Genomic DNA, 27,103 nt, shown 5'->3' with positions numbered 1-27,103 from the left:
TACAAAAAAATACAAAGAGAGAAAGCAAAAGCATGATCTTGATCTGGAAACCAAGATGCCTAAATACATGGCAAATGCCTCCTTTTATAGGCCAAAATTAAGAACTATTGATTTGATGATTAATTGATGAGTGGGTGGTCAACTCTTAACTTAGTGACAATCTTTATCTTCTTTTATTTGCCCAAAACATCATTTATAACTTCAGAATTGAAACCACTTGAAAACATAAAAGTTGTAAGAAATTGTCTTAGTTTTCCAGGAAAAAACATGGAATTCATTTGGATTTCTAGAACTCTAGATATGGGTCAAATGCTGGACAGTGTTTGGGCTGCAAGACAAATTCAGACTTCTTTATTGTTGCTATAATTTAGACTTGAAAATGGTCTTTTTAAATCTTAGGCTCCAATAAAAGTTGTAAACCTATGTCTTACCTTTTCATCTATATAAAGTACATCTAAATTCGAGATATATAGCTCCAGATATGACCTAATTACCGAACAGTGTTACAGTTTGGACTACACCAGCATCTCTTTTCTAAGTTTGGTCATCTCTTTGTCCTTTCAATTTCAGTACTTAAACTCATCAATCAATCCTTTTATTTATGTGATAGGCCTACATTTAAGATGAACATTTACTACAAATTAAAGGTATCTTATATTATTAGATATGTTATTATAAAACATACTCTAGTTAAGAAGTTATTGATATTTCAAGTACAAAATGATGATGTAAAGCCTTGAAAAAAATACACTTTCAAGTACTAATCAGTAACGTTTTTAAATAAGCTAGAAAAATCTAAGAACCGAGTCATTGACTCGATTTAGTTTAGTAAACGCAATTAATTTAACAATATCATTACAAAAATGATCAACAATAGAAAATAAATGTAACTATATAAATATCAACTAAAAAAAACATTTGTCAATATTATAGAGAGAAATCCCCTTAATATTTGATAATGAAACAAAAATCAAATGAGAAGGTGATAACCCACATAAAGCAAAATGAAAAAAAAAAAACAAAGCTTATTACCAAAATAATATATTCAAAATAATATATTCAAAACTCAGTTCCCAACAAATCACTCGTGGAAAAATCAAACTAAAGGAAAAATCAAACTAAGAAAAAAACTCAATTTGAGTTCACCTAAGTTAGCCAACCAAGCACATGCGTATTGAGTAAATTGAATAAAACAATGAAGTTTAACACACACACACACAGATAAGAGAAATAATACAAATAAGAGAAATAATAAAACGGAACTCAGTACGTGGCGTTGTTATACTTGAGAATGATCTAAAAGATCGGGTCACAGGTTTTTAGCTTATATACTGATTATAAAAACAAAGAAATAAAAATAAATAGAAACTAATTTCTGATGCAAATGAATAAGGCAAGACCAACAATGTCAGGATTCTTGATCAAACACAAAGCATATGATGTAACCATATTATTCGATAGTTTCACCCATATTTACCTAATTTTTTGTCCATATTTTATATGTAAAATGCCTTGATATTCTTTGTTTTATGTTTTGAAGGCACTTTTGGATGAAAAATGCAAAAAGGAGTAAATTGGAGATAATTGGCAGATTTGACGTTCAGTTGATGTTTTGTGCAGAGCGTGAGTTCTAGAGATCAAAATGAAGTGATTCCAGTGGAACTAAAAAGCTAACATCCATACCTTTTTGTAAATGTAATGCAAGAAAAATAAAAAGAGAGAGATCATGGAAATCACATCCTTCAAAGTCAAATCTCGCATTCTGCCACTGTTGACATTTGTCTATTCAAAATTCAATATCTGGAGCTATAGAAGTCCAATTTATGAAAACTCAATTGTTTTGGATTCCTGACTCAAAGGTATATAAACGCTCCAAATTTCAGCCAAAAACAATGTCAGATGAGAGAGATATGATTTTTCAAAGATAACAACTGAATTCTGCCAGCAATCAGGTTTCGTGAAAAAATGAGTCCAAATTATGTTTCGAAGCTTATAAACTGTCATCCAAGTTTTTATATCAGCAATTTAGCTCCTCTAAGTCAGAGCTTGAAGATTTCATGCAAGGCTATTTCTCTTTTTTAGGGAAAATAGTTATTGAAGTACTTAAATGTCAATTGTCAACTTAAGGGAGGACTACTTTGTAAATTAGGAACTAGGGTTTCTTAGCATATAAAAAGAAAGAGAGAGAGGAGAGAAGGAGGGGCAGCAGCCAGAAGTTAAGAAACATAAATTCTCTCCTCTACAAACCCAAAAATCATGCTCTCTTCATTCTTTAAGAGTAGTTGTTCAATAGTTATGCAAGGCTAAGCTCTTTTCTTGGTTGCAAGGACACAACAAACCTTTGGATTTCAAGAACCGTGAGATTTATTCTTCCTTTTATTTTCAGTTTATATTATGAATGAGTATGATTGTTTTCCTATGCATATTTTCTATAATTATTGTTGATAATTGCTAGAGCGGAACTCTAAGTTATTATTATGAACAATTTATCGCTAAGTTTGATATCAAAATCGGAGTTGTGATGTATGAACTTGTGAAGCAACTAAGCTTGATAATTATGGCGGAACTACATTATTAAACTTAGGGAGAACACTCAAATATCTAGTTCTTAGGGCTGTCATTGAACTAAATCATTAATGTGGACATTGTGATTGTTTGTTGGTTAGGGTTAGTTATACGGTGGATCCGTTAATTAACCAACATTAAGAAAAGATAAAAATTCAGAATATAAACTGGAGTTTCGTTTCAAGGATCGGTTCTGATTTCTGTAGGTGGATGTGTGCTTGTGACCAAGGTTTGTTTTCTTGATAAATTTCAGTTTTAATTGATTGTGTTCACTAGTTTAATTTCTTCCATAGTTTAGATTATTACAAATCAAAACCCCCCAATTGCATAACATATAGCATAAAAATCTGAACTAAATCTTCCTTGTGGGATTGACCCCTTACTTGCTCTATACTATCTTGTGTGTTGTGTTTTCAGATAGGGTAATTAATTTGTGCTACCACGACATCGCAACAAATTTTGGCGCCGTTGCCAGGGAAGTAATTTTAGTTGATTCTTGTGCTTGTATTGTTATTTTTAGTTGCTGTGATTTTTTATTTATATTTCTGAACAAAAAAGAAACAGAATTTTTGCTTGCGGCGGTACTGTTTATTTGCGGTGGTGGTACTGTTCAAAACAGAATTGTTTATGGAATTAGGTTTTGGCTTTTCTTTTTCTAAAGGAAAATGACGTCTGAACAGGGCTAGTAAATTACTAGCCCCACCCTATTGAGGCCAAATTCCACTGTTTTCTAAGGGTTTTAGGTAGTTTTATTTTTCTAGCGTAGGAGTTTCGTACAATTTGCATCGTTTTCGGTCTCTTGTGTGATTGATTTCTTTTGAGTTTTCTTGATGATTTATGCCAGTAACTCATTCTACTAATCAAATTCAAGTGCAATTGAATCTCGAAATAAAAAAAAACTTTACACAGGTTATGCAAGGAAGCTCGCCTCAACACCATGGCTATTGCACGACAACAAACACTCAAGGAGCTTGCTGCTCCTAACGTGGAAAATCAGCCACTATGCATAAACATTGACAATAATGTAAACTTTGAGCTCAAATCTGGTTTTATACATTTGTTACCAACATTTAATGGTCTTGCAGGAGAAGATCCTCATACTCATCTCAAGGAGTTCCATATGGTTTGTGTTAGCATGAAATCGAGTGGAGTTGATGAAGAACAAGTTAAGTTGAAAGCTTTCCTTTTCTCTTTAAAAGGGGCAGCAAAGGCATGGCTTTTCTCTATTCTCCTAGGATTTATTGGAACTTGGAATGCCATGAAGAAGATTTTCCTTGAGAAGTATTTCCCAGCATCTCGAGTTGCCAACATAAGAAAAGAAATATGTGGGATTCGGCAATCTCATAGAGAGACACTCTCCGAGTATTGGGAAAGATTGAGCAACTATGCATTCAATGCCCTCATCATCAAATACCTCATCAGCTATTCATTCAATATTTCTATGAAGGATTGATGCCTACTGACCGTAGTATCATTGATGCTGCAAGTGGAGGCGTATTGGTGGATAAGACACCCGAGGCTGCACGCCAATTGATCTCAAACATAGCAGCTAACTCAAAACAATTTGGCACTCATAGAGACTTCTCCAACAAATGAGTAAATGAGGTAAGTATTTCTAACCTTGAAAATAAAGTTAATGATCTTACTTCTCTTGTGCGTTCTTTGGCTTGTGGAAATGTGCAGCAGGTGAAGGTTTGTAGCATATGCTCCTTACAAGGACATGCTTCGGATATATGCCCAACAATGCAAGAAGATTACATTGAACAAGCTCATGCAATTGATGGAGCATTCAACGGACAGCCCCAGCGTAAATATGATCCCTTTTCCAACACGTACAATCCCAGATGGAAAGATCATCCCAACTTACGTTATGGCAACCCATCCCAACAAGGCAATCAAGGCCGACAATTCCATCCCCATGGATTTCAGCCCCAACATAATTATCAAGTAAGACAACCCCCTCCATTCACAAACTCCAATGTTACAGGGTCGTCATCCAATGATGATCTTCGTGAGATGATGAAAACTTTGGCTTCTAATACTGTTACCTTGCAATAAAATGTCATGTCTTTTCAATAAGAAACAAGGTCAAGTATTCACAATTTGGAGAAGCAAATGGGGCAAGTAGCTTCAAGTGTAAGGAAATTGGAGGCATAAATGAATGGAAAATTGCCCTCCCAAGCATTGAATCCAAAAGAGAATGTTAGTGCGATCATGCTGAGAAGTGGGAAAGAACTTGAAAAGAAAAGGTCAAAACAAATTGAGATGGAGGAAGAAGAAGAGATAGAAACTGAATTGAGTACAAAGAAGGAACATCATCCTCCTCCACAAACTAAAACATCGACCAATACTCCAAAGGTAACTCCTCACTCAATGAATTCCAGTTTTAAAGCAATTCCACCCTTTCCTAGGAGTTCTTCTAGGTCAAAGAAAGAGGACAAAGAAAAAGAGATTTTAGAGGTTTTCAAGAAAGTAGAACTCAATATTCCTTTGCTTAATGCTATCAAGAAAATTCCCAAGTATGCTAAATTCTTGAAGGAGTTGTGTACTACCAAGAGAGCTTTCAAATTGAAAGGTCATGAAATGGTAAGTATGGGTGAAGTTGTGTATGTTGTTGTTCAAAAGAATATGCCTTTGAAGCAAAAGAACCCAGGTGCATTTACTATCCCATGTGTTATTGGTAATGCTAGTTTCAAAAGGGCCTTGTGTGATTTAGGTGCATCCATTAGTGTTATGCCCAAACATGTTTATGATTCTCTTAGTCTTGAGCCTTTGCATAAAACTAGCATTGTAATACAACTTGCAGATCGTAGTTTTGTTTACCCACTTGGTGTGATAGAGGATGTCCTAGTCAAGATTGATACTTTGGTTATTCCATGTGACTTTTATATTCTTGATATGGAACATGATTCCTGTGATTCATCAACCAGCACTCCTATATTGTTTGGGAGACCATTCTTGAAAACTGTCAACACAAAGATTGATTGTGGTAAGGATACCTTGTCTATGGAGGTAGGAGATGAAAAAATTGAATTCAATTTTCATGATGCAATGAAATATCCTTATAGCAATGTTTATTCTATCACATGTTATGACCAAATTGATAAGTGTGTGCAGCAAGTTCGTGATTTTGATTGTGAAGACGGATTAAGCATAGCTTTGAGCTATGGCTATGATTTCACCAAGATAGAAGAGATGGAGAGGCACATATGTGTTCCCCAAAACATGCACGAATCAGTATTGGCCTTACAAGCTTTACAAATTGTTCCCCATGGTAATGTCTTTATTGATTTAGTACTCTCACATAAAAAGCTTTTACCATCTATTTTATAGGCCCCCGAGTTAGAATTAAAACCTTTGCCCGATAATTTGAAGTATGTATTCATTGGCGACACTTCCTATTATCATAGCAAAAGGTTTGACAAGTATGCAAGAGGAAAAACTTGTGAAGTTATTGTGTGATCACAAGACGGCCATTGGATGGACTTTAGTTGACATCAAGGGCATTAGTCCCTCAATGTGGATGCATCATATACTATTGGAGGACAACACAAAACCAACAAGGGAAATGCAAAGGGGGTTGAACCCGCCTATGATGGAGGTAGTGAAAGCTGAAATTTTAAAACTGTTAGATACAGGAGTCATTTACCCCATCACTGACAGTAAATAGGTGGCTTCAATCCATGTGGTGCCTAAAAAGACCGGGATCATGTTGGTGAAAAACAAAAATGATGAGCTCATTCCTACTCGCATCTCGAGTGGATGGAGAATGTGTGTTGATTACTGAAAGCTCAATCTTTCTACACACAAAGATCATTTTCCATTACCATTCATGGATCAAATGCTTGAACGCCTAGTAGGTAAGTCTTTTTATTGCTTTCTTGATGGATATAGTGGATACAATCAGATTGTTATTAATCCTGAGGATCAACAAAAAACTACATTTACATGTCCATTTGGTACATATGCATATAGGAGAATGCCTTTTGGTCTTTGTAATGCTCCTGAAACTTTTCAAAGATGCATGATGAGTATTTTTTCTGACTATTTTGAAAGAATAATTAAGGTTTTTATGGATGATTTCACGGTGTATCGTGATTCTTTTGATAAATGTCTAGAAAATTTATCTTTGATCCTAAAAAGGTGCATTGAAACAAACCTTGTCTTCAATTATGAAAAGTGTTATTTTATGGTAGAACAAGGAATAGTTCTTGGGCATGTTGTGTCTTCACGTGGATTACAAGTTGATAAAGCTAAGATAGATGTTATTTCATCATTGCCTTACCCCTCATGCGTGAGGGAAGTTCGTTCTTTTCTAGGCCATGTAGGTTTCTATCGACGTTTTATCAAAGATTTCTCGAAGATTACAGCACCCTTGTGTAGACTATTAGCCAAAGAAGTGGATTTTGTGTTTGATCAAGGCTATAAAGATGCCCATGATGAGCTTAAGAGACGTGTCACATCTACCCCTATCATTCAACCACCAAATTGGGATGAACCTTTTGAGATAATGTGTGATGCGAGTGACTATACGGTAGGAATTGTGCTTGGGCAAAGAATTAGGAAGAATTTGCATGTTATCGCCTACACTTCTCGCATGTTAGATGGAGCACAATGCAATTACCATACAACTGAAAAGGAACTTTTTGCAGTGGTGTTTGCTTTTGAAAAATTCAGGTCATATCTACTTGGTATAAAAGTCATTGTTTTTACTGACCATGCAGCTCTCAGGTATCTTTTGAAGAAGAAGAAGGAGTTCAAACCAAGACTGATTAGGTGGATCTTGCTTTTACAAGAATTCGATCTTGAGATCAAAGACAAAAAAAGGTGTCAAAAACTATGTGGCTGATCACTTGAGTCGACTGAGGACCGAGGATATTCCAACTGAAATAATAAGAGAAACATTTCCTGATGAACAGTTGTATGTGCTACATTCCTCTACAAGACCATGTTATGCTGATTTGGTGAACTATTTAGTCACCAAAGAATTCCCTCCAGGTTTGTCTACATCCCAAAAGAACAAGTTACGAGATGATGCTAAATTTTGTGTGGATCAAATAGTAAGGAGATGTGTACCACATGATGAATTTCATTTCATTCTCACTTTTTGTCATTCTCATTCTTGTGGTGGATATTTTGGAGCAAAAAGAACGACCCATAAAGTACTTGAAAGTGGTTCCCATTGGCCTTCTATTTTTAAAGATGCATATCACTTCTGTAAATCATGTGAAAAATATCAAAGAACAGGTAATATCACTCATAAAAATCAAATGCCTTTAATAAATATTCTTGTAAGTGAAATTTTCGATGTTTGGGGTATTGACTTTATGGGTCCATTTCCTTCTTCTTTTAGAAATCTTTATATTCTTCTTGTTATTAATTATGTGTCCAAATGGATTGAGGCGAAAGCCACAAGAACTAACAATGCTAAGGTTGTTTTAGATTTTGTTAGGACTCACATATTTGATAGGTTTGGCATCCCTAAAGCTATCATCAATGATCGTGACACTCATTTCTGCAATCGTTCCATGGAAGCATTGCTACGCAAATATCATGTGACTCATCGAACTTCCACAGCATATCATCCGTAAATGAATGGCCAAGCTGAAATTTTCAATCGAGAAATCAAGTCTATTTTGGAGAAAACAGTACAACCTAACCGACGAGATTATAGTCTACGCCTTGGAGATGCACTTTGGGCATATAGGATTGCTTATAAATCACCTATAGGAATGTCACCTTATAGAATGATTTATGGGAAAGCATGTCATCTATCGGTGGAGCTTGAACACAAAGCTTTTTGGGCCATTAAACAATGCAACATGGATTATGATGCTGCTGGGATTGCAAGAAAATTGCAACTACAAGAGTTGGAAGAAATTCGAAATGATGCTTACGAGAATACAAGGATTTACAAAGAAAAGACTAAGAATCTTCATGACCGAATGCTTACAAGAAAGGAATTTCATGTTGGAGACAAAGTCCTTCTTTATCATTCACATTTGAAACTTTTTCCTGGAAAATTGCGCTCTCATTGGATTGGACCCTTTGTTGTTTCTAATATTTTTTCTTATGGTGCAGTTGAAATTACAAGTTTAGAAACCAGCAAAGTACTCAAGGTCAATGGACATCGTTTGAAACCTTTCTATGAAGGTTGGATGGCAGAACTCACTGCTTCTGTAGAGTTAGCTAAACCAATCTATGAAGAATGAGTATGCCACATGTCAAGCCAATGACATAAAACAAAAACACTTACTGGAAGGCAACCCAGCACACAAAAAGAAAAATCAGATTTGCTTTTTTTTCCTTATCTTTTATTTTTTTATATTTTAATTTATTTTCTTTCATTCTCTTATGTTCCTTTGCTTTTATTTCTACATTGAGGACAATGTTGTGTTTTAAGTGTAGGGGTATTGGGAGAATTATTGGGAGAATTCTTTGTTGTTCTTAAAAAAAAAAATTGTGTTTGATCTTTTTAACTCCCATTAGTTTTTGAGAATATGAGTATTATGTATGAGAATTAATTGAGATAGATGAAGATATAAATCAAATGAAAGAGTATGCATGCAAATTTTAAGGTTTAATTAGTTTAGGGATTGACTTTGAGAATATGCCATGTTGACTTTATAGTGTTATACCACTACAAGTTTTTGAGCCTTCAACATTGTATTCTTTAAGTGTGCATTCTTTCAATGATATATATCTCTAGAACTTGCTTCATATCTTATTGAGATTATATTCCATTACAAATATACATGAAGACGATAAGGCATTAGGAATTTTAAATCACTTGAACCAAAAAACCAACCTAAAGCATATTATCCTTACTGAGCCCCTTTTGAGCTTGTTTATCTTTTCTTTGCTTTATCCATGTATAAGCCTTAACTTTATATATATTTTCCTTTTTCCCTGGCCAAGGATTAGTAGAGCATGTACTTGTGATACTTCATGGAATTATGGTTGGAAATTATATGAAAAGATAGAAGAAGTGATGCTTGATGAAAAGATGGGCAAAATTAAAAAAAAAAAGAAAAAAAATGTTCCTTTATGTTCTTAAGATTTTATGTTAAAAAAGCTTAAAATCAAAAGGAGTTAAGCATTGGTGATTAAAGATGAAAAATTTATGAGCTTTGATGGAATATCTTGTTTGAAATATCATTTTTCAGAATGCTCTACTTTCTTTGATTTGAACTTTTTCTTTTACTCTCTTTCACCTCACCTTAACCTTAACCCCATTACAACTGGAAAATAAGACCTTTTGATTCATGCATTGTTTGTAATATGTTAGTAATGGAGATGGGATTGAAAATAAAGCTTATGGTAGAACATACTCTTTGATTGAATTTGAGATATTTAAACACACAAACCCTAAACACATGAGTGTTGGAGTGTATATCAATGAGAGGACCTATCACTTTGGCATGGCATAGATTTCATTTAAATCCCGACGATTGATTGAATTTTGAAGTTTGCATGTAAACAAATTCATAAAAATTTATTTATTTTATCCTTTTTTATTATATTCTTATTTATAATGCTTGTACTCTTGGACATTGATGGGAGATTAAGAGATTGATCATGGTTATTTTCAAGTTAATTTTATTTATCCTTTCTCGATGACGAGCAAGAACTAAGTGTGGGGGTATTTGATGTAACCATATTATTCGATAGTTTCACCCATATTTACCTAATTTTTTATCCATATTTTATATGTAAAATGCCTTGATATTCTTTTTTGTTTCTTAACTTCTGGCTGCTGCCCCTCCTTCTCTCCTCTCTCTCTTTCTTTTTATATGCTAAGAAACCCTAGCTCCTAATTTACAAAAATGCAAAAAGGAGTAAATTGGAGATAATTGGCAGATTTGACGTTCAGTTGATGTTTTGTGCAAAGCGTGAGTTCTAGAGATCAAAATGAAGTAATTCCAGTGGCACTAAAAAGCTAACATCCATACCATTCTGGAAATGTAATGCAAGAAAAATAAAAAGAGAGAGATCATGGAAATCACATCCTTCAAAGTCAAAACTCGTATTCTGCCACTGTTGACCTTTGTCTATTCAAAATTCAATATCTGGAGCTATAGAAGTCCAATTTATGGAAACTCAATTTTTTTGGATTCCTGACTCAAAGTTCTATAAAAGCTCCAACTTTTAGCCAAAACAAATTTCAGATGAGGGAGATATGATTTTTCAAAGATAACAACTGAATTCTGCCAGCAATCAGGTTTCGTGAAGAAATGAGTCCAAATTACGTTTCGAAGCTTCTAAATCATCATCCAAGTTTTCATATCAGCAATTTAGCTCCTCTGAGTCAGAGCTTGAAGATTTCATGCAAGGCTATTTCTTTTTTTTAGGGAAAATAGTTATTGAAGTACTTAAATGTCAATTGTCAACTTAAGGGAGGACTACTTTGTAAATTAGGAACTAGGGTTTCTTAGCATATAAAAAGAAAGAGAGAGAGGAGAGAAGGAGGGGCAGCAGCCAGAAGTTAAGAAACACAAATTCTCTCATCTACAAACCCAAAAATCATGCTCTCTTCATTCTTTAAGAGTAGTTGTTCAGTAGTTATGCAAGGCTAAGCTCTTTTCTTGGTTGCAAGGACACAACAAATCTTTGGATTTCAAGAACCGTGAGATTTATTCTTCTTTTTATTTTTAGTTTATATTATGAATGAGTATGATTATTTTCCTACGCATATTTTCTATGATTGCTGTTGATAATTGTTAGAGCGGAACTCTAAGTTATTATTGTGAACAATTTATTGCTAAGTTTGATATCAAAACCGAAGTTGTGATGTATGAACTTGTGAAGTAACTAAGCTTGATAATTGTGGCGGAACTACATTATTAAACTTAGGGAGAACACTCAAATATCTAGTTATTAGGGCTGCCATTGAACTAAATCATTAATGTGGACATTGTGATTGTTTGTTGATTAGGGTTAGTTATACGGCGGATCCGTTAATTAACCAACATTAAGAAAAGATAAAAATTCAGAATATAAATTGTAGTTTTGTTTCAAGGATCGGTTCTAATTTCCATTGGTGGATGTGTGCTTGCAATCAAGGTTTGTTTTCTTGATAAATTTCGATTTCAATTGATTTTGTTTGCTAGTTTAATTTCTTCCATAGTTTAGATCATTACAAATCAAAACCCCCCAATTGCATAACATATAGCATAAAAATCTGAACTAAATCTTCCTTATGGGATTGACCCCTTGTTTGCTCTATACTATCTTGTGTGTTGTGTTTTAAGCTAGGGTAATTAATTTGTGCGACCACGACATCACAACAGCATACTTAAATGTACATAAAATATAAGAAGAATTTAAATAATAAAAATAAAATCTTGCTTAAATTTGTAATGTAAATCAATACAGGGGATATTGGTTACAGAAGAGAATGGAGAGGGGCTACAAATATGAGTCACAAGGGAAAAAATTAGTTTGCCTTTTGAGGTTTTAAGAGTCTTTTTTTATAGATAAGTTGTCATGGAAGAGGCCAAAACATCTTGTTGAAAAGTTTGGAGATTCCTTTAAAACCTATGTGAACCCATGCGGCATTGCCTGCCATTATTGGCTGATGACAAAATGGAAAATGCCCATGTTTTTTTTAGGACTTTCAATTATTGTCTTCTTGTTACCAACACTTGATTTGTATGTTTGTAGTAACAGGTAATATTTGTAAAAAAGCTTAAAACAAATGGGCTTTAAACAAAGGGACTCAAACAGTTGAGTCGAAAAGATATGGGCTCTAAATAGATGAGCTTGAGAAAGTTTGAAATACTTTTCTTCTTTTTTTTTTTTAATGTCACTTGATAGGTGGCAAGATACCAAAGCAGTCATCTTCATTATGATCTCCAAGGGAAATAGCGGGAGATATTGAGCCAGATAAGCTGGAGTGAAATAAGATTGTTTTTGGATCTTGGCTTTGTATAATGCCTTATACTATTTATAAGTATTCCTCCTCAGTTCTAGCAAAGACAAGAAGAGTTGTTGTTTGAGCCTTTCAAGCTAAAAACATTGATTAATGATGATGATCAATGATGGGAGCTGTTTGATGTTATTATAACCATTTCATAACAGTTAATTTGAAACTTTTGAACTCAGCTACAAAGGAATCCCACCATTTAATTTTAAATTTGCAAACAAGTACTAGATGTCTGTTTTGTAGATTATAATCACAGAACCATGAACACACATATGAAACAAAACATTTTGTACAAAAAATGAGAAGGGAAGAAAACTTCCTTTCAGAAAGGGCGAGTTGAAAATTATTTTTGAAATGGAGGTAACCACTTTCAACCAGAGGATGTTCTTTAAGGTAGTCAACATAACAACCATAGTAGTCCTACCATTGGAGGAACCAGAGGGGGAGGTTTGTAGTATTCATGGTACTTTGGAAGTAGAAAAGCCAAGAATGGCTATGGTTTTGATTTTGTAGAAGGAAGGCATTGAACCATGCCTATTGGTAATCCCAATACATACAAGAAGTATTGAAGTCCTGAGGGTTTGTACAAAAGTGCATGGGGAAAGAGAGAGGTTGATGTAAGGGTTGCCCCTAATTTTTATGGTGGATAACTTTGTGAATGATGCATGTAGAACATGCGGGTTTAATGTGATCAGAATGTAGTTTAAAGTGTTTGAACTTGACAGAATTGATAATCTCAAGGATGGCGGCATAGTAGGATTATGGTTTGGCTAAATTCCAGGGTTTGGAGTACTAATTTGGAGGGAAAAAATTTGAAGTAGCAATGAAAGGGTTTTCATAATAGAATCCTTCTTCCATAGTTAAAATATTTTGAAAAGTAGTTTTGAAAATATATTTGGATTTGGTTTTTGAAAAACTGGTTTGTTGTAAAGAAATGAGGAGTTTTGAAGCAAAAAGACCTCCTTGGGGTTTTGAAAGAGATTTGAAAATACTACCTATTTGAGATATGGAGTCACTAAAGGCTTGTTGGGACACTTTTTGTAATGTCAGGAGTAATTCTAGTGATTTGAATATAGTGTCAACCCAATGATGAACTATGTCTGATTGGACCCGTGGTGGTTTTGTAATTTCATCTTCTTTAATAACTGCCTTATACTAGAATTTGATAGGTTTGACAGTTAAGATGACTAAAGACATGAGTTTTACAGAAGGCTTGGGGCTCTTTGTTTTTGTAGGCTGGATTTGGGGGGCTTTCCTTTTGTCTTTAGCTTTTGCTTTAGAAGGCATCATGACCTATTTTGGACGAATTCTCGGGTTAGAAAATCAGGGATAGAATTTGAATCTCCTTCAATATAGACAATATCGAAATCAAAAATGCTTAAAATAGCTTGCCAGCAAGCAAAATTTTGTTTTAAAGCAAGATTTTGGACATCTTTTTATAAAACTTCTTTTGCATATTTGATTTAATAAATTACTTTGAAATTTTGCAATACAAAAAACAATTGAAAGGATCTCTTTTTTTATAGTAGAGTAATTTTTCTGATAATCATTCTAGTGGACGGATGTGTACTGAAGTATTTGTTCTTTGTTATCTTGTACTTGTTTAAGAATTCCACCATATCTTATACTAGAGGCATCGATCTCAACTATTTTAGGAGCTAATGGATTAGCTAAATGGAGGAGAGGAATGGTTTGGACCTATTTCTTAATTTGTTTGACTAGATCGGTATGGAGGTCAGACCAATGAACGGGGTTGGTTTTTAACTTGTCATGTTGAGGTTTGGCCAGACGACTAATATTGGGATAGTAGTCTAAAACATAATTTAGACTACCTAAAAACCTTTGCAATTGGGTTTTATCAGTGATCTTATCAGGAAATTTACTTGTAAAGGTTAAAGATCGCTCTATTGGTGTGACAGTAACTCGATAGATATAATGGCCTAGGAAACGGACACGAGTTTGGAAAAGAGAAATTTTTGTTTTAGAAACAACTAAACCATTTTGTTTTGTAGTATGAAATAAAAATGGAGATGTTTGAAATGTTGATCTATGGACTGTAAAAAAATAAGCACATCGTCAATGTAAACAATGCAAAATTTTGAATATGTATTAAAGATGTCATTCATGATGCGTTCAAATTTAGACGGTGCATTTTTTAAACCAAAAGACATAACATTTCATTTGTATTGGCCAAAAAAAAACTGTAAAAGCAGTTTTGTATCTATCTTTGGGATTAATCTGGATTTGCCAAAATCTAGATTTCATATTAAATTTAGAAAATATGGATGCAAAGTGCAATTTTTGCAACAAATCTTTTTTGTTGGGGATTGGATATCTTATCCATTTGAAAGCAGAATTTAAAGGTTTGTAATTGATCACAAGTCTTGGTGTGCCTCTCTTAATTTCAGAGTTTTTATTCACATAAAAGGCTACACACAACCAGGGTGATTAGGATTTTTAGATAAGACCTTTAGACTCGAGATCGTGAATTTCAAGTTTGCAATGTTATTCTAATCAGCATTCATTTGTATAGGTCTTGCTTTTGTAGGTATAAGTTTTTTTCTAAAAAAGTATCTTCATATAGAAAATCAGCAATGTGTTGTTTTCATTTCTAGAAAGCATTAGATAAGTCTGAACAAATCTATTGTTCAATCTTAGTTTGTAAATCAATAATTTTCTTTTATAAATCAGGGTTTTGTAATTGCTTGTTGATACGACAAAAAGAAACATGGTTTTGTAAATGATGTAGATGGAATTGTTTTCATGAATCAGTGCATTGATATGATATGTATGTATAGAGTATACTTTAATCAAATTTAAATTTCTAGTCTTAGATTTTTCTATGAATGGAAAAACAAGTTTGAGTTTATTGATTTTAGAAGTAATGCAATCATGATGTGCTTGACATGGAGTGATCATGTCAATGAATGGAATGCCAAGAATGATGGTATGATTTATATTTTTTGTAACAACGAAGAATTTTCTAAGAGAAATGTCATTGTTGAAAACAGAGGCTTGGGTTTTTCCTACAATATGCAATTTTAAATTATTAGCAGCTAAGAGTTTTTCAGAGGTATTTTGTAAAAATTATTTTGGAACGATGCCTTCTTTGATGCAATTTAAATATGCACCTGTGTCAAATAAAGCGATAGTATTAAGTTTGAAATCTTCTAAAAAAATAAGAATAATTTTAATCAAATATTTTTTCAAAGATATATTTGTTAATACATTCAGTAAATCATCTAAAATATGCTCAATATTTGTAAGTGTATGGGACAATGCATGAGATTCAATGGTTTAATCTTTTGATTCAGACTCAATGTCAGATTGGCTTTCAATCGTAGATAAAAGATGTTGTAATATAACAGAGTCTTTCTGCTGGGTTTGTTTTAAGGTTTGTAATTTGGATTTGAGGGTTTTGATCTCAGAATATAATTCTGGAATGGTGATTGTGGTTTTGGATTTCTTTTTATTAAGAATCTTTGTAAGGTTATAGGTATTAGTGTTGGTAGAGGGTAATATAGTGTGATTTGGAGGGTTATAAGGAGGGTGCTCTGATTGGTTGAAATCTTGCAACAGTTTTTCCAAGTCTTTTGATAACCTCAAGAATGAATTCTTGGTCTTGGGTTAGGACGTTAATTTGTTTGGAATTAGTAGAGGCATCTAAAATAGCACTGGTAGTTACTATTTCATTAATTTGAAATTCTTCTTTAAAAGTGTCTGAAGGAGAATGGTTAGTGTCTGCGGCTGCAATATAAAAATTTTGTATTTGGTTGATGATATCTTCATCTATTTAGAGCTCATGAAATTTGGTATTGATTTTGCAAAAACGGGGTGTATGTCCTTTCTAGTTACATTTATAATAGGTAATATTTTTGGGGTTAAATTTTGGTTTAGGTTTTGACTGGAAAGGTCTGTGGGGTTTGTTAAATTTGTAGGGCTTTTTGTAGTAAGGTTGATATGGTTTTGGATAAAACTGTTGTCGGTATTTATGGGTTGATCGTTTGTGAAAAGGCTATTGGTTCGAATATTTTTTGAGTTGAGAACAGGTTCCACTACCAGAGGGTTTTTTTGGTGAAAAGGTCAAATTGGTGACAGAAACTACCAAGCTCTTATCTGGTACATTTCATTTCTCACTTTAAGTGTTTTTGGAGTTTGAGATCTTGACAAATCTTAAGACCTTCTTTTTGTGTGAAGCTCACAAGTTCATTGTATATATGTTGGTCTATGGTATGGTTTTGGTTGTAAAGGTATCTTTGATTTTGTTTCGGACCTTTTCTCCTAAGAGAATCGGTAAGCTTGTAAGGAATTTTTCTTTCCAAAAAAGCTGGTTTGAATCTTCTCAAAGTATAACACGAGTAAGAAAAGTATTTTTATACCATTGAAATTCACTGAGTTCCTTGCACTGAAGGTTGGAGAGAAGTTCAATATTTTTATCTTTCAAATAGGAAGAATCTCCAACAAAATATAAGAAGATAGTAAGGATAAAGGTGGACATAGTATCTTGGATGGTGTGTACTGAAAGGCCAAGGATAGGTGTTTATGTATGTAATCTGTTTCAGTAAAATAATAATCTCACCATCCTTTAAGTTTGCCAGAAAAACTTGCAATAAGAAGTTCAAAGCCTACTGGGATAATATATATAACACAATATTAAAAAGAAAAAATGAAAGAAAAAATTCAATCTAAAAAAATAACAAAAATAATAAGTCAACTTAGTTTACCTATTAAGCTCATGATCTAAAACTTTAAATTAAAATAATCTCATAGAAAAAAATTAAAAAAATTACGAAATTCAATTTCTAATTAGTTTAATATTAAAAAAAAATTCAATTTAAAAAAAAATAAAAAGAAATTGAAATTAACTCAACTAACTTTTAAAAAGTTAAGAAGTTAAGATGAATCTTATATAAAATAAACTTTTTAAAAAAAAACATGAAATTAAATTTTTAATCAATAAATTATTGAGAAATAAAATTAAAAATAAATAAATAAAAATATAAAAAACAATAATTAATAAAAATAAAAACTAAATTAAATATAAAAATTAAATAACTAAATAACATAATTAAAAAAAAAAAAAAAAAAAAAAAAAAAAAAAAAAAAAAAAAAAAAAAAAAAAAAAAAGTTAATGGCAGGACTGCTCTTAATTTTATCAGGCTGACACAATGCCCAAGAAGATAAGAAGATAAGAGAGAAAAATTAAAAAAAGAAGAGAAAAGGCTTGCTGGAGCTCACTTGCCATATCGTCATCAACACACACCCCGCACCATCAAGAAAGCGCGACACGAGGATTTGAAAACCGTTGCTAAAGCCATCGTTTGTCCTACCAGAGATGCTGCCTGAACATCGCAAACACCTTTCACTAGAGCTAATTTTTCTTTTGAAACCCATAAATTGCAATAAAGTATAAACCCACAACTTTTCAATGATTTCCAGTTGCATACTGCAATGCAAATCTAAAGTCTAAACCCACAGATTTCCCTGTCATAGGGTTAGATCTTTCTCTTGAAACCTTCAAAACAAAACCCGACAAAATATAGCGATAACAACAAAGAAAAAACCATACAATAACATAATAATCCATGGCAAAAAGTCCACCAATTCACCAGTCCTCCTGATCTCAAACCAACAAGTAAGACTTTTCACAGTGAATCTGGAACTCGATTTGAATAAGAAAGAGTTCCAAATCAATGAACAAAAGGCGCTTGCCTACGTTATATATACATGAATACAAACAAATTTATCGTCCAAACCAAGCCTCGATGCACAGATCATACGTTATGGCCAATATGAAAACACTTCATGTAATGGAACGAACATCGCACAATGGAATCAACATTTTGTTCCTTGAAGATGGTTTTGTGCATCCATGGATCATAAATTACAATATTTAAGTAACTCGACATCAGCATGGGACAAAAAAGAGTTGTCAAAGATCCTATGCATCCAAAAGAAAAATTACAATGTTTTTTTGTATAAAAAATTATCAGATTGTTGTTTTTGAATAATTTTAGGGTGCTGATGTTAAAAATTTTAAAAATCTAATATATTTTTTATTAAAAAATACCTCGTACAGTTGTACCTTGCATTAAAATACCATCGAACACTAATAGACTATAAAAATATTACACTAACTCGCAACTCGATCCCTTGAAGAGGTATGGCTTAGCCAATGACCATCTTGCTGTAGTTTTATTTTTAATGGCCACATTTCATTCAATGAATAGAGACACAGATCAGAATCAAAAGTCCAGTCCAAGTTTCAATCTTCATGCCTTCCGTGGCTCTTTTGGCTTGTGCAAGACCACGACGTTCTTGCTGTCATCTGGTTATTGGATCACCTACTGAGGACATTGCTAGGTCACAGCTGCTAGCTGTGGTTGGGCAAAATTAGCATGCACTACTTGCATTTCTTAGAACTGATCCAACGTCAAAGTTTATCCATCCAAGTATGAAAAAGACGGGCGCCCTTTTTTATCTTCTATAAAACAATGGCATGGCTAGCTGTGGTGACCCTCCCTTGAGTGACACCATTGCTTGCGGCGACCATTTTATCGCATTGCATGGCCACATTTTCATGTCTTGTCTTGTTCTTGCTAATACCAGAAGGAGCTTGCCAGTTGTGACTGACTCCTCAACCCAGGCCGAGACGCTTTGTATACAACCGTTCTACTATCTGCCTAGCCGCCACCACATTGCATGCACATTAGTGCCGTGATCCTTCCTTTTCCCACCATCTAAACATGGAAAAGAGAGGAGAGAACCGTTCTCCCACCACCATATGGCATGGACATGGTTCTACATTGGTGCTATGCTTCCTTTTCCCTCCATCTAAATAAGAAAAAGAAAAGAGAGAAAATGGTTGCGTTTGTGGGACTTTTCAATGTGGAAAATTCTTTATTCGTGTATCAACGTAGAAGTTCTAATTGGATTTCTTTGCCAATTAGAATTCAATTTTTTTTTATTTAGATTCATGCACAAAATTCATAATGAAGGAAAATATTTTGGGAGCTTTGACATAATTTAGTCAATAATTTGAAGATCTTGCTCTTATCTGTAAAGCCCTTAATTATTATTTATCGTAAAAAACACTTTTATATTCCATTGAGATTATTTTCAAATGTTATCTTTCCTTGAGCTTTCCCATTTTTCAATCTTCTTCTCTTCTTTTTTCAGTTCTTTTAAACTAGCTCTTTGATCTATAACTATAGCTGTAATGGTGGCTAGAAAATAAATCTTCGATTCAAAAAAATATATTGAAATAACTGTTACAAATATTATAATTTTTTGACAGAACACAACACCATTGGTTGGTGACATTTCAACCTACGTCACCTGCGGGTAACAACCTTATTCGCCGTTGCTTCCTTCTTGAAGACCTTCTCTTCATTCTCCAATTTTACCGCTTCCTTGATCCTCTATTCATTATAAATAAAGGAAAAGAGAGAAATGGCTTTATGAGTATAAAATATTGAGTTTTTCTTCTTTCTAGAAATGGCTTCTTTCAATGTTTCTTCTTGCCCTTCAACAACCACAAGAGCAGCTCGCTCTGGTTCCAAGTAAGTTTTTTTCGTTCTTTATGCTTATTTTCGTGTTTTGACGGCTCTCTTAATGGCTTAACGCGTTAAAGTTTTCTACTTTTGGTTTTGTCTGCTCTTTTCTTTTTACTTTTGTTTTGAAGGGTGAATGGTTTTCCATTTTGGTTGTTCAATCTAGAGTACCGGTGTTTGGATCAGTTGAACCTTGTGTTTGATTTTATATTTGTGTTTAAGAACTTGGTTTTTTCTGTTTTTCTTAAGGTGTGATTAGATCAAGAGTTTTTCGTCGCGTTTGATTTTAGAAGAGGAGCTAAAGAAAGGATAGGAATGATTGTTTGGTTGCTAATGTCTGAGATTACTTGAAAAGAATCGAACTTCTTTATTGGTCATTCCGGTGACTGTATAGGATAGTTGACACGAATAATACTTTATCATGATTCAAAGTTCTGGTTTTTTTTCTTTTTTTTGCACTTCTTAGCAATCCAGTGTAGTATATGTATGCAGCTTGATTGGTTTATTGTTTTGGGTTGTGAAATTTGTGGTTATATTTATGTGTAGAGCATGCACGAACTTCAGATTGTTCAATGGATTACATTGTGTGAATTCATTTTCTGCAAATGGGAATGCATTGAATTTGGCATTGATCCGGCTGGATGGTAGTAAATCATTTTTTGGTATTAAGGGTGCTAGCAAAACTCGAGCCACGCTGATATCTGGTGATGAGCTACTGTCCTATTCTAATGACAATGGTGTTGTTGGAAAGAGTGCTCTTCTAGATAATGGTTCTGTTGGGGTTGACTTACAGCCTAAGGCAGTAGCATTTGGAGCCCTATCGGCGGATAATGATGACCGTCAATTGGATTGCCCCTCAGAAGGGTTTTCTTCCATCCCTGACGCCATTGAGGATATTCGCCGAGGAAAGGTAGTTTTTTCCTGGATTTTGTTGGTAGTTTATAGTAGCATTTTCATGCCTTGTTGCTTCATAAAGATTTTTCATTACCGGTTTTCATTGCAGATTGTAGTGGTTGTAGATGATGAAGATAGAGAAAATGAAGGGGATCTCATTATGGCAGCAGAGTTGGCAACACCTGAAGCTATGGCGTTTATTGTAAAGCATGGCACTGGAATAGTTTGTGTGAGCATGAAAGGTGAAGATCTGGACAGGTTACAGCTTCCTTTGATGGTTAGGCAAAATGAAAATGATGAAAAACTTCGTACAGCTTTCACTGTAACTGTGGTATGTACTTTTCTGGCTTTGAGATTTCATATCTAGAATATTGAGTCTCTTGTGTCAACATCGTTTGTGAGGATTGCAGTTCACCAGAAATATAATAAAAAAATTTATTTCACTAGAAGTATATAAACGCCCTGTATTTAATCGTATAGAGCCTTGGAAAAACTTTCTTTGTAGAATGATATATTTGAAAAGTATATAAAATGATTATATGCAAAAGAATGTTTGAATTTTTCTATTTTTATCTGTGATGATTCTGTTTCGAAGAAACAGAAATACCACACTAACAAAATAGTTCATTGCTCTACTTTCTGCAAAGCTTACATTCAATGGTTTCTTCTCTGTCATGACAGAGATTCTTAAAGTCATTCGCAGTCATTTGCAGACATGTAGCTACACAAAGATATTACTAATTGATCTTCTTGTACACTACACCGTCATGGTTCTAAATTTTTCTTTTGCCTGCAAACGACGTTTTATTAGGATGCTAAACATGGCACAACAACTGGGGTTTCGGCTAATGATAGGGCAACAACAGTGTTAGCTCTTGCATCCAAAGATTCAAAGCCTGACGATTTCAACCGCCCAGGCCACATTTTTCCATTGAGGTATAGGGAGGGTGGTGTTCTGAAAAGAGCTGGACACACAGAAGCTTCTGTTGATCTTGCCATTCTAGCTGGATTGGATCCTGTTGCAGTTCTATGTGAGGTTGTAGACGATGATGGCTCCATGGCTAGATTACCGAAGCTTCTTCAATTTGCAGAGAGGGAGAACTTGAAAGTTATATCTATAGCTGATTTAATCAGGTAAAGTGTTTCCATCTTCCTTCTTCTGTAGCAGCTTTATGTTATCATCATCACACAAGAGATTGTGGTTGAGTAACTTCATCGGTTTCTGGGTTTGATCTGGTTACTTATGTAATAAAGGAATATTTTGTCATTCTGGGGTTTCTTAGTGTGATTCTGTGGTAATGTCAGTTAACTGAAATACTCTAATTGACAGGTATAGAAGGAAGACAGATAAGTTGGTAGAATTTGCTTCTGCTGCTCGGATACCAACAATGTGGGGGCCGTTCACAGTTCATTGTTATAAGTCAATCTTGGATGGCATTGAGCATGTTGCAATGGTTAAGGTGAGCAATTATCATAATTTAGAGATCCGAACTCACAAATGTTGCCCGAGTTGGGAAAATAATTGTGTGGTCATTTTCTTACAGCAGAAGACTAACTTCTTGCAAGGTTTTTGTGCTACTGTGGCTACATTTCCCTTCAAACTTTTAAATGGCTTATAGAAATAGGATCGGGGAAAGGTATCTGAACCCCATTATATCCAATTGTTAGAATTATTATGATGTAGAGTAGATTCTATGGAAAGAACCTTTTCTAAACCAGGTTTGAGACCACATCTTGAAAGCAATGGAAATGAAAGAATGAACTTTAAAGCATGCAGGAGGTCCATGCTAAGCCGGTTTCACTGGAAGCTAGCTAATTCATAGCTTAATGTAGTTTGGTCGTTAGAACAGGAATACCTAAACACACACACACGCTCATGCAATCCTTCAGTCAACGTATGATTTCGCTTCCAGTCAATAATGCAGAGAATGGGGAGTCGAATGTCTTCAATTTTCTGGTTTTTGAAACGCGATAAGTCAGATATTTGGTTGTGCAGGGGCAAAAATGAAAGCAATTGTCATTTTACTTTTCCAGCTAGATAGAGTTTCTAAGGTCAAACACCCATTTTCAAACCTCTCACAAAAAAGAACTCTTCAAGTATTCCATACTTTCAAATTATCTTTCTGGTTTGCACAGGGTGACATTGGAGATGGGGAGGATATTCTTGTTAGGGTACATTCAGAATGCCTCACAGGAGATATATTTGGATCTGCTAGATGTGAATGTGGGAATCAGCTGGCACTTGCAATGCAGCAGATTGAAGCTGCTGGCAGAGGTGTTTTGGTCTATCTCCGCGGGCATGAAGGGCGTGGCATTGGCTTGGGTCATAAACTCCGTGCATACAATCTACAAGATGATGGACGTGATACCGTGGAGGCAAATGAGGAGTTGGGGCTGCCTGTTGATTCACGAGAATATGGCATTGGCGCCCAGGTATATCCTAAACCACACAAAATGAAAGCATTCCATTTGTAACTCTAGGCTTTCATGAACCGTATCCCATGATCAAACTGAGGTGATGAAGGCAGCTGTGTTTTCTCCTAATCATACAAGGATATGCTCTGCATCCAGAGGTTTCAACCCCAGTTTCATTATGTAATTACGAACCACTTGGTTTCAATCCATTGGCCCTTACCCTTTAACCATCTCAAAACATACTATCTCCACATTGATGGAAATGAGTGTGGATCAACAAAAATGCAGGGGATCTGGCAATCCACCTCCATACCATCTAGTGTTGCTTTTTCCCTTTTTTGTATTTCTCAAGGTCAGAATAGCATGACATCAATGGAATTTCTTTGCAGATGTTACGAGATCTGGGTGTCCGAACAATGAAGTTGATGACAAACAACCCTGCAAAGTACATCGGGCTCAAGGGTTATGGATTGGCAGTTGCAGGAAGAGTTCCGCTATTAACTCCCATCACAAAGGACAGCAAGAGATAGCAATGGTAGTGATAATGGCAATGGTAATGGTAAATCCAGCATCGACATTCCACCTGGTGTTGCTTCTGACTGGTAGACCAGTTGCATCCTCGCTTCAGACAGCCAGGAGTCAATTATGAGGTTCCAGTTGGGTTCTTTAACATGACAGAACGGCAAAATCATGAATTGGATTATGAAAAGAGCATAGATTCTTTCATTGTACTCAACTCAAATTCAAAAACTATGATTACAGTGCTTTGCGAGAGAGAAATTAAATGTCTCAGCTAGTGTATTGAACAGCCATTCATTCTTTGTTTAATGTGTAAAGTAGACAGAACAAAATAAATCTCATTTAATGCATTTGTAACTTGATCATTGTAAGGAAGTTGAAGCGATCCTCTCTTGTTCACCCCATCAATTTAACTAGTTTAAACATGAAAACATGCGAGGCAGAATTTTATTATTGAATTAAAATGTAATTGTAGTTGTTTTTTAAATTATTTTTTATTTATAAATATATTAAAATAATATTTTTTTATTTTTAAAAAATTATTTTTCATATTAATGTATTAAAATGATTTGAAAACATAAAAAAAATATTAATTTAAAATAAAAAAATAAAAAAATTTAAAAAATATTTATGAGACACAAAAACAATTTGGTTTTAAAAATATAAAAATTAACTTTAAAATTGTTTTGGAAATAGGTTTATTTTATATCTTTTTTCTTTAATGAATCACGTTTTTGTCTCATTGTATTAATTTATTTTTTTCCGTTTTGAGAAATTAACCAAGCACATCTGAAAAGTTTAGTTTGATCTTGTTTTGCTATAAAATTGTTGAATAATAGAGGAAAGTGGGGAGCACAACAATTATGAGCTGGACTGAGCTTTCAAGCAGGCACAAAATTGTGGTTGTACAGATGTGTTTTTAAAAAAATTAAAAATATTTTTTTAATTTTAAATTAATTTTTTATTATTTTAATATTTTAATATTAAAAATGATTTTTTAATAAAACCTATTATTTTATTATATTTTTAAATAAAAATATTTTAAAAAACAATCTTCACCATCCTACAAGAACCACCATCCTATAAGAACCAAAAGTCACCATCCTATAAGAACCACCATCCTATAAGAACCAAAAGAGTTAAGATCACCAAACTCATCTAATTCCTACAAAACAAACGTTAATGCAACTCAGTTTAAACCTAAAGAAATATTACCCAAAAACAGCAATTCTCCCATGAAAAAGGTTTTTGGTTGACTGTGTCTCTAAACTGTTAAAAAAAGTTCTTCATGAGCCCAAGAAAAAAAATATAGAACTCATGGCAACGTGCAGCGGTTTCTTGATTATGGTTAGGGTTCGTCATGATCTGATTTAATTTGGCTGAGAAATCTAATTAAATGGAGTTATATTAATTTTAAAAAATATAAATTAAAACAAATTAAAAATCAGATCAAACTAAATTAGTTCAAGCTATTTTTTTTTATAAATAAAATTAAAAAACCTAATCAAAAGATTTGATTCACCAAACTGGAAGGGAAAAAAAAGAAGTAAAGAGTACAAAGAACAAGTGCAGTTATTAAATTATCTCAGTTTTTAAAACCAAATCAAATAGAGTAAATTTTATGGTTTTAAAAATTGATTTAATTAGTTTTTCTCTCAGTTTAATATTTTTAATTAATTTTTATTTTATTTTCTCAATTTTCCTGATTGAATGATTTTTTGAAATGCCATGGTAAATATTTCTTTAGCTAGTTTTATATTATTATACTAGTTCTATTTTGAAAAACTTAGGTATCATTATAAAGGTAACCGATCATATAATAAACTTTTTTTTTAATTTAATTCTTTATTTTTTATTTAATTCAATGTTTCCTTTCAATTTTGAATTATCTTAAAATTGATCAAGTCTACAAAGTTACATTAAAACAATTTTTACATGATTTAATTTTAAATTTAGATTAAATAAGAAATTGAGTTGAAAAGTTTTTTATGTTACTTTCATCATTTTTTTAGTTTTATTCTTAAATATTTTTTTACCAATTAGTCAAGAATTTTTTTTATCAATCAAGTTAATTAAATTAAATCAAAATAACTGTTTAATTTTAAACACAAATTAAACAAATAATCAAACAAGAAAATTTCAAGGTTGATATATTAATATTGATATATTAGGTTAGCTTAATAAAAATATTGAATAATTTTTTATAATCTAGATATTTTTTTGTTACATTTTATAAAACAAAATATGACCTGCATCGGAATCATGTAAACTAGAAATAAACTAAAAGATTTAGGTTTTCCTATCCATCAATTATAACCTCTTTCAGCCAAGTTTTTCCTTTATATATATATATATATATATATAAAAGAGATTGCTTTCTACTTTACTATAGTGCTAGATATTGGTCTGCGTTACATCACGGAATGGTTTAAAACAAATTAATATAAAAAAAATATTTAGATGTTGCTAATATTTTTTTAATTAAAAAAATTTAATTATATAAAAATTAATTTAATGTGACTTGATTTTCTTATCGAGTGTAAAAACAACTTAGAAAACTGATAAAAATATAGTTTGAGTTAAAATAATTATTTTAATATGATATTTTTTAATAAATACTGAGACAACAACATATTAGGTTGATTCAGATCAATCAAAATTAACATGTTAATTTATATACCGAGTTATAATATTATAATAACTTAAAAAAAACAAATTAAAAAAAATTATGAAACTCAATTTTCAATAAACTCAATATTAAAATATAAAACTAAAAAAATTAATTAAAAAAACTTAAAAAATAACTTGGATTAATATAGGTTAACATGTCAAATTTGCAACTTGAATTATGAGGTTAGTATAACCCAATAGAAAATAAAATGAACCAAATTATAAAATTCAATTCTCAATTAATCTAATTTCAAAGAAGTTAAAAAAAATTGATTAAAAAAAACATAAAAAAAAAAATTCAAGTCAACTAAAGTTAATCCACCAAACCAATGACTCGAGTTATGAAATAGAGATAACTATATAAGAAGTATACCAAAACAAATTACAAAACTTAATTCTTAATCAACCCAATATTAAATGATAATATTAAAAAAAAAATTAATTAAAAATAATAATTCAGTCAATTTAGTTAATTTGTTAAATTTGTGGTCTTGAACATGAGTTTGGAATCAACTCATAAAAAATAAATTGAGAAACTCAATCGATAATAAATTTAAAGTTA

The 27,103-nt window shown here is 32.9% G+C and overlaps 1 protein-coding gene across 2 annotated transcripts; it reads left to right on the top strand.

Annotated features, from left to right (window-relative positions):
• The first annotated feature begins 19,640 nt into the window (after positions 1 to 19,640).
• LOC105138647 (bifunctional riboflavin biosynthesis protein RIBA 1, chloroplastic-like) lies at positions 19,641 to 24,242 on the top strand. 2 transcript variants are annotated; one of them, XR_844826.1, is made up of 8 exons: positions 19,641 to 20,052; positions 20,590 to 20,953; positions 21,047 to 21,268; positions 21,749 to 22,071; positions 22,268 to 22,397; positions 23,074 to 23,370; positions 23,742 to 23,943; positions 23,974 to 24,242. XR_844826.1 is itself a non-coding variant. In XM_011044800.1 (7 exons), the coding sequence occupies exons 1-7, from the start codon at positions 19,988 to 19,990 to the stop codon at positions 23,880 to 23,882; spliced, it is 1,542 nt and encodes a 513-aa protein (XP_011043102.1). In that variant the 5' UTR covers positions 19,641 to 19,987; the 3' UTR covers positions 23,883 to 24,242. The 2 variants fall into 2 exon arrangements, 1 of the variants encoding a protein (XP_011043102.1); XM_011044800.1 differs by having other exon boundaries at positions 23,742 to 24,242.
• The last annotated feature ends 2,861 nt before the right edge of the window (positions 24,243 to 27,103 follow it).

The sequence above is a fragment of the Populus euphratica genome, unplaced genomic scaffold (assembly GCF_000495115.2).
Source record: "Populus euphratica unplaced genomic scaffold, PopEup_1.0 scaffold80.1, whole genome shotgun sequence".
Classification (NCBI taxonomy): Eukaryota; Viridiplantae; Streptophyta; class Magnoliopsida; order Malpighiales; family Salicaceae; genus Populus; species Populus euphratica.
The sequence above is the reverse complement of the archived record's forward strand: the minus strand, read 5'-3'. Positions and strand labels throughout refer to the sequence as shown.